A 9,143-nucleotide genomic window follows, 5' to 3' on the forward strand; every position below is an offset into this window, starting at 1 on the left:
AACTTTAGATCAACAAAATAAGTAGTTTGTGAGTGCACTTGCTATTGAGGTAAAGTTGGTTTTATATTCTCACATTCGTTCAGTGACAACTTGTGACACGGTCCCTATATTGTTTACCATGCTATTTTGAATGTTCAATATCAATATTGAGGTAAAGTTGCGGTAAAGTTGCTTTTATATTCACACATTCAGACTTTCGCCCTTAATTGAAAAGTATAGCAAGTAGGGAAATCTTATTAGCAGCCAAATAACATCAGTACAACATTGTTCACAGTCATAAATAGTGCTAATGTTGTTTTGAAGTCACTTACATGAGATTGTTGTACTATAGTCACTGGTTGCAAATATAGATTTCTATATTTTTAATATATTTAATTTAATAGAATTATTAATATTCTTTGTATATAATATTGCTATATTTTCATGGAGAAAGTCTGAATGTGCGAATATAAAGCAAACTTTTTAAGTGATGCACAGACTGTATTGTTTACCATGCTACTTTGTATATCGTGTCTAAAATCTCATGTAATAATGACTTCAAAAACAACATTAGCACTATTTCAATAACTGAAACATAGGTATTGGCTGCTAATATGTTTCCCAGTTTGCAATACTTTTCTGCAGCTATATTATTAAGGAGAAGGTCTGAATGTGCGAATATTAAACCAACTTTACCTCAGTTACAAAAACAAATGTCATTGTCAATTCCCTTCAACTCAAAGAACTCTATAAATGCCAACAAATATACCTACAGTACTTGTCTCTTGGGATAAGGTTTATTTCATATTCACACATTCGACTTAACCTTCTTAATTTAACTTTAGAAAAGCATTGTTTGCAAAACCTAAACAGTAAAATCATATTAGCAGCCAAATGGCTATCAAAGTATAGCATCGTTCACAGCTAGTTAAATAGTACTAATGTTGTTTCGAAGTCCTTCTTACATGCAATTTTAGACCCAATATTCAAAATACCATGGTAAACAATATATAGTGCATGTCACAAGTTGTCTCTGAATAAATGTGTGATCTTTAGATCAACAAAATAAGTAGTTTGTGAGTGCACTTACTCTATTAAGGGTAAAGTTGGTTTTATATTCTCACATTCGTTCAGTGACAACTTGTGACACGGTCCCTATATTGTTTACCACACTATTTACAATGTTCCATATCAATATTGAGGTAAAGTTGCTTTTATATTCACACATTCAGACTTTCGCCTTTAATAGAAAAGTATAGCAAGTAGGGAAATCTTATAAGCAGCCAAATAACATCAGTACAACATTGTTCACAGTCATAAATAGTGCTAATGTTGTTTTGAAGTCACTTACATGAGATTGTTGTACTATAGTCACTGGTTGCAAATATAGATTTCTATATTTTTAATATATTTAATTTAACAGAATCATTAATATTCTTTTTATATAATATTGCTATATTTTCATGGAGAAAGTCTGAATGTGCGAATATAAAGCAAACTTTTTAAGTGATGCACAGACTGTATTGTTTACCATGCTACTTTGTATATCGTGTCTAAAATCTCATGTAATAATGACTTCAAAAACAACATTGACACTATTTCAATGACTGAAACATAGGTATTGGCTGCTAATATGTTTTCCTGTTTGCAATACTTTTCTGCAGCTATATTATTAAGGAGAAGGTCTGAATGTGCGAATATTAAACCAACTTTACCTCAGTTACAAAAACAAATGTCATTGTCAATTCCCTTCAACTCAAAGAACTCTATAAATGCCAACAAATATACCTACAGTACTCGTCTCTTGGGATAAGGTTTATTTTATATTCACACATTCGCCTTAACCTTCTTAATATAACTTTAGAAAAGCATTGTTTGCAAAACCTAAACAGTAAAATCATATTAGCAGCCAAATGGCTATCAAAGTATAGCATCGTTCACAGCTAGTTAAATAGTACTAATGTTAATTTGAAGTCTTTCTTACATGCCATTTTAGACCCAATATTCAAAATACCATGGTAAACAATATATAGTGCATGTCACAAGTTGTCTCTGATTAAATGTGCGATCTTTAGATCAACAAAATAAGTAGTTTGTGAGTGCACTTACTCTATTAAGGGTAAAGTTGGTTTTATATTCTCACATTCGTTCAGTGACAACTATATTGTTTACCACACTATTTTGAATGTTCAATATCAATATTAAGGTAAAGTTGCTTTTATATTCACACATTCAGACTTTCGGCCTTAATAGAAAAGTATAGCAAGTAGGGAAATCTTATTAGCAGCCAAATAATATCAGTACAACATTGTTCACAGTCATAAATAGTGCTAATGTTGTTTTTAAGTCACTTACATGAGATTGTTGTACTATAGTCACTGGTTGCAAATATAGATTTCTATATTTTTAATATATTTAATTTAATAGAATTATTGATATTCTTTGTATATAATATTGCTATATTTTCATGGAGAAAGTCTGAATGTGCGAATGTAAAGCAAACTTTTTAAGTGATGCACAGACTGTATTGTTTACCATGCTACTTTGTATATCGTGTCTAAAATCTCATGTAATAATGACTTCAAAAACAACATTAGCACTATTTCAATGACTGAAACATAGGTATTGGCTGCTAATATGTTTCCCTGTTTGCAAAACTTTTCTGCAGCTATATTATTAAGGAGAAGGTCTGAATGTGCGAATATTAAACCAACTTTACCTCAATACTAGCTCTTCTAAAACCAAACTTTCCCTCAGTGACACATAAACAAATGTCATTGTCAAATCCCTTCAACTCAAAGAACTCTAATAAATGCCAACAAATATACCTACAGTGCTCGTCTCTTGGGATATGGTTTATTTCATATTCACACATTCGACTTAACCTTCTTAATTTAACTTTAGAAAAGCATTGTTTGCAAAACCTAAACAGTAAAATCATATTAGCAGCCAAATGGCTTTCAAAGTATAGCATCGTTCACAGCTAGTTAAATAGTACTAATATTGTTTTGAAGTCCTTCTTACATGCAATTTTAGACCCAATATTCAAAATACCATGGTAAACAATATATAGTGCATGTCACAAGTTGTCTCTGATTAAATGTGCGACTATAAAACCAACTTTAGATCAACAAAATAAGTAGTTTGTGAGTGCACTTGCTCTATTGAGGTAAAGTTGGTTTTATATTCTCACATTCGTTCAGTGACAACTTGTGACACAGTCCCTATATTGTTTACCACACTATTTTGAATGTTCAATATCAATATTAAGGTAAAGTTGCTTTTATATTCACACATTCAGACTTTCGGCCTTAATAGAAAAGTATAGTAAGTAGGGAAATCTTATTAGCAGCCAAATAATATCAGTACAACATTGTTCACAGTCATAAATAATGCTAATGTTGTTTTTAAGTCACTTACATGAGATTGTTGTACTATAGTCACTGGTTGCAAATATAGATTTCTATATTTTTAATATATTTAATTTAATAGAATTATTAATATTCTTTGTATATAATATTGCTATATTTTCATGGAGAAAGTCTGAATGTGCGAATATAAAGCAAACTTTTAAAGTGATGCACAGACTGTATTGTTTACCATGCTACTTTGTATATCGTGTCTAAAATCTCATGTAATAATGACTTCAAAAACAACATTAGCACTATTTCAATGACTGAAACATATGTATTGGCTGCTAATATGTTTCCCAGTTTGCAATACTTTTCTGCAGCTATATTATTAAGGAGAAGGTCTGAATGTGCGAATATTAAACCAACTTTACCTCAATACTAGCTCTTCCAAAACCAAACTTTCCCACAGTGACACATAAACAAATGTCATTGTCAAATCCCTTCAACTCAAAGAACTCTATAAATGCCAACAAATATACCTACAGTACTTGTCTCTTGGGATAAGGTTTATTTCATATTCACACATTCGCCTTAACCTTCTTAATATAACTTTAGAAAAGCATTGTTTGCAAAACCTAAACAGTAAAATCATATTATTAGCCAAATGGCTTTCAAAGTATAGCATCGTTCACAGCTAGTTAAATAGTACTAATATTGTTTCGAAGTCCTTCTTACATGCAATTTTAGACCAAATATTCAAAATACCACGGTAAACAATATATAGTGCATGTCACAAGTTGTCTCTGATTAAATTTTCAACTATAAAACCAACTTTAGATCAACAAAATAAGTAGTTTGTGAGTGCACTTGCTCTATTGAGGTAAAGTTGGTTTTATATTCTCACATTCGTTCAGTGACAACTTGTGACACAGTCCCTATATTGTTTACCACGCTATTTTGAATGTTCAATATCAATATTAAGGTAAAGTTGCTTTTATATTCACACATTCAGACTTTCGCCCTTAATAGAAAAGTATAGCAAGTAGGGAAATCTTATAAGCAGCCAAATAATATCAGTACAACATTGTTCACAGTCATAAATAGTGCTAATGTTGTTTTGAAGTCACTTACATGAGATTGTTGTACTATAGTCACTGGTTGCAAATATAGATTTCTATATTTTTAATATATTTAATTTAATAGAATTATTAATATTCTTTGTATATAATATTGCTATATTTTCATGGAGAAAGTCTGAATGTGCGAATATAAAGCAAACTTTTTAAGTGATGCACAGACTGTATTGTTTACCATGCTACTTTGTATATCGTGTCTAAAATCTCATGTAATAATGACTTCAAAAACAACATTGACACTATTTCAATGACTGAAACATAGGTATTGGCTGCTAATATGTTTCCCTGTTTGCAATACTTTTCTGCAGCTATATTATTAAGTAGAAGGTCTGAATGTGCGAATATTAAACCAACTTTACCTCAATACTAGCTCTTCCAAAACCAAACTTTCCCTCAGTGACACATAAACAAATGTCATTGTCAAATCCCTTCAACTCAAAGAACTCTAATAAATATAGCTACAGTGCTCATCTAAAGGCGTGGTGTTCATTTATCATTCATTTCTGACTTTACTTACAGATAGCACAGTGTCAAACAGATAACCATGTACTTGAGCTCAACAAGGAAGTGTGTAAAAAGGCATGTTCTCCATAAATGAGAAAGAGAGAGTCCCTAAAAGTAGGTGTAAAAAAAACCACACATAAAACACAGTGAGTGAACAATGAATTCAATCCTCTTTTCTGAACAGGCCTTAAGCTGGTCAGCTGACAGATGCATCAGGCAGCAAGACTTCACAAGCAAGAAATCTCCCAAAGCCCAAATGAACTTTGAATACTTCAAGACACGTGCAAGCATCAACTTATCACACCCAACACTCATTAATGTGTAGCTTTCATATCTCAAGCTTGAAATTGTACACAGCAGTTGAGTTTAGCTGAAGTTTGTTAGGTTTAATTGGGTGCCAAGCGCGCTGAAAGCTTGTCAATAACGGCAGAAATCATACCTCTCGAAAAATATCCGCACCGCGAAGATCCCCAAGGCCAGCGGCAGCGCGGAGAGCAAGTGGCCGGCTTTCGGGTACTCCACCCCGGGCGCTGGGTCGGCCAGATCCGCCCAAGTGACATTGTGCGGAAGCCAAAAGCGCTCGTTCCAGAACCAGGCTGAGAGCGCAGCCATGTTTAGAAGAAAAACTACAGATCAGGGAGAGAAGAGGACGCGAAGAAAGAAAAATACGCGGGTGGCAAACGACTGACCGCCCGCTTCTCCCTCTTTCTCTCTCTTCCTCTGAATGTGGACGTGTTGAAGGTGTTTCCACACCCGTGATGAGGCTGCATGAGGAAGTGAGCGATGCGCATTACGTACACCTCAAAATTACGACACAGACAAGAGTGCTTGGTGGTACACACGCGAAATAGTCAAGAGGCGTAGTTTTAAACACAATGCCATTCTTTGGCTAATTATTTAGAAAATGTGCTGTTTGAGTCATTTTATGATTTGTAAATATTGTTTTGTTATTAGAATCAAATTGTGATCTAAATTACACATTTTACTCTAAAATTTAACGCTAAACCATGTTATATTTGACAAAAGTTCATTCATTTTTTTTTTAGTTTGAACTGCTTAATAAAAAACGCGCGAACGAACCGATTCTCTAAATCATTTTCAATATGTCAGTCAGTATGATGACAACTTCACCTTTTATTATTTGGCGCCCCACTGTGGACAAAATACAGCAGTTGAGGTATAGTTACATACCTCAATATCCAGACATATATGACTGCTTGATAGTACACATGCAAAATAGTATAGTAGTTTTAAGCATGATCTCATTTTTGGCTATTCCTTTAGAGGTGTTGTTCGAATCACTTGTTTAATGATTGTTCGTGGAGTAAAATTGTAAACTTAATTAAGCAATTTAGTCTAAAATTTAGCAATGAATAGTATGATATTTAATAAAATAGTTCACTTGAAATGATTAGAACTGATTTAGCAAAAAGAAAAAAAAAACGCGCGAACGAATCGATTCTCTAAAACGAATCATTCTTGCTATGACAACCTCATCTTTTATTATTTGGCGCCTCACTGTGGACAAAAAGTGTAATCGAAACACCTACGACATACTTGGTGGTACACGTGTAGTAGAGAGGTTTAGTTTTAAATGAATGGTCTCAAACTCAATTCCTCGAGGGCCGCAGCTCTGCATAGTTCAACTGCAACCACCTCCAACTCACACCTGCCTACAGTTTTTTTTTAACAGACGCTAGGATACATTTCTCAAAACTTTGGTCATTTTTACAAAACTCTTCACAGGATTCTCCTAACCCCCTTTCAGCTTGGCAAAGCAGTTCATTTCACAATTAAAATGCAATATAGCTACCAAAACACTTTTTTCAGGTCTCAAATAAACCCATTCTTCCAGAACACTAGCAAAGGTTGACAGCCAACAAACACACTGTCATCCACAAAACAATGAGCTAAAAAACATGTAGCATTACTCAAGTGTTTTCTTGTTTAAAACAAGGACATCCCTGTTTATAACTGCACATTGTGTTACTGGAATGAATCAGACATGATGCATAATTCCTCAATATTATATGTTGTTCATTTATTATTATTTTTTTTTGCACTAAGTAATTCCAAAACACAAGAGTTTGTATACACACCATCCACTGATACAGATACAATAGTAATGCTAATCTGGCTGGTTAAACGGCATTTTTAGGTTTGAAATATGTTTCAGTCAAATATTGCTGTTGAATTTTGCTCTCTTAGTCAGTTTTGCATTATATTATTGTTTTTAACATAAATTTAACAGTTTTAAAAACAGTAAGCATGTGCAAACTCTCCTGTACGTACAAAGATTTGAAAGATGTAGTCATTGAATGCATTTTGTGCCAAAACAATGATAATTGATCTTCAGTTTAGCCCACATAGACATCTGTTGTGCTCACTGTGTGAAGAGTTTCGCAAAAGTGACCCAAGTATTGAGAAATGTGTCCTAGCGTCTGTAAAAAAAACTGTAATAGTCTTCAGTAGTCTTGAACACCTTGATTATTTGGATCAGCTGTGTTTGATCAGGGTTGGAGCAAAACTGCGGAACTGTGGCCCTCCAGGAATTGAGCTTGAGACCTGTTCTAAATAATGCCATCTATTGGCTTATCATTTAAAAAGAGCATTGTTCGTATCAGTTCATGATTTTGTTGAATTGTTTTGTCTTGTTGCGTCAAAACTATGGAAGGATCATGGTTAAAAATTGTCAATGAGTAATGTTATTTTAACTAAAACATTCATTTAAAATGATTAGTGCTCTAGGAAAAAAGCGTGAACGAATCGATTCTTGTCTGTAGTGATGACAACCTCACATTTTATTATTCGGACGCCACACTTTCAGTTTAATCTAAACCTCAATACAATTAGTATGACACAGTCAAGACTTCTAGATAGTACAAATGCCTAAGCGTAAAGATATAATTTTAAACTTATTTTCATTCTTTGGGTAAAAAAAAGTGTTGTTTGATCATGATTGTGATTTATTTCTTACGTTTTTGTATTTGCGGCATTTGCAATATTTTGATTTATTTCTTACGTTTTTGTATTTGCTGCATACTTGGGCTTTTGTTATTATTTTAAAAGATGCATCTAATTATGGTTTAATTTAATTTATGTTTTAAGTTTTTTTTTTTTTTTTTTTTGGATAAATTTTACCTTGATTTATGTTCATCATGTTATGTAGAAAGATTTTTATTTTTGGCTATGTTTCTATGGTTTAATAACCCAATTCCTTAAATGTTTAGAAAATAATTAAATGAGTAATAAACTAGATAGCAAATCCAGTACATACAGTGCAATATTTAAGTCTACAGTCACTGGATCGTCATCGTCTTCATTTATAAATATATGAAAATATATCTCCACGTATAGCTGTCTGTCAGGGCCTCCAATAAATTCATTTGAAGATAGACAGACAAACAGATAGACTGATGCTTAAAGATAAATTAAAAGATGTAAACTGTTTATTTAATACTTTCAAATAAAACAATTCATATCTCAGTTAAAAAGAAAAGCTTATGAATCAATCATCTAAAGTATAAGGAGCAAAGGAGCAAAAAGTTAAGGAGCAAAAGTGAAAGCTACAAAGATGAACAGCATAGTAAATGACAGTCTCAAGTATTGAGGTAAAGTTGGTTTTATATTCACACATTATGACTCTCCTTAATAATATAATTTCCCAAAAACATTCTTTGCTAATTCTAAATTGTGAAATCGTATTAGCAGCCACTGACTATCAACATACAACATTGTTCAAAGTCGAATAAATAGTGCTGATGTTGTTTTCAAGTTACACATACATGTGATTTCAGACCCAATATTCAAAGTAGTGTTGTAAACAAAACGTTGTCACTGAACGAATTTGTGAATATAAAACTAGCTTTACCTCAATTCACAAGTAACAGCATAGATATCAGTAAAATGAAAATTAAGAAATATTGAATTGTTGCTATAATAATGGACTGTTTTTTTCATGGAAATAACAGTGGAAATTTAACACAACCGAGTAAAAAACATCATGCATGATTTAACAATAAAAATAACAAAGAAAGGTAGCTTTACAATTCATTTCACATTATTAAACAAGAGTTCTAACCAAACAAACAGCATTGAACTTAATCACAATAATACAAACTTTGATTTAAAGTTTAAAAAAGTGCACATACACAAAAATACATATTAAATA

General features: G+C 32.5%; 2 protein-coding genes across 3 annotated transcripts in view; both read right to left on the reverse strand.

Moving 5' to 3' along the window:
• Window positions 1–5,694, reverse strand: part of cers5 (ceramide synthase 5) — a 63,920-nt gene extending 58,226 nt beyond the window's left edge. The window contains exon 1 of one of the 2 annotated variants that reach the window (XM_021469303.3): window positions 5,412–5,694. In XM_021469303.3, the coding sequence (XP_021324978.1) occupies window positions 5,412–5,584 (173 nt within the window). In that variant the 5' untranslated portion in view covers window positions 5,585–5,694. 2 annotated transcript variants of the gene reach the window in all.
• s1pr4 (sphingosine-1-phosphate receptor 4) overlaps window positions 1–9,143 on the reverse strand; it is a 525,180-nt gene that overhangs the window by 510,302 nt on the left and 5,735 nt on the right. The gene's annotated exons all lie outside the window — the stretch shown is intronic.

Source organism: Danio rerio, chromosome 22 (genome assembly GCF_049306965.1).
Source record: "Danio rerio strain Tuebingen ecotype United States chromosome 22, GRCz12tu, whole genome shotgun sequence".
Classification (NCBI taxonomy): domain Eukaryota; kingdom Metazoa; phylum Chordata; class Actinopteri; order Cypriniformes; family Danionidae; genus Danio; species Danio rerio.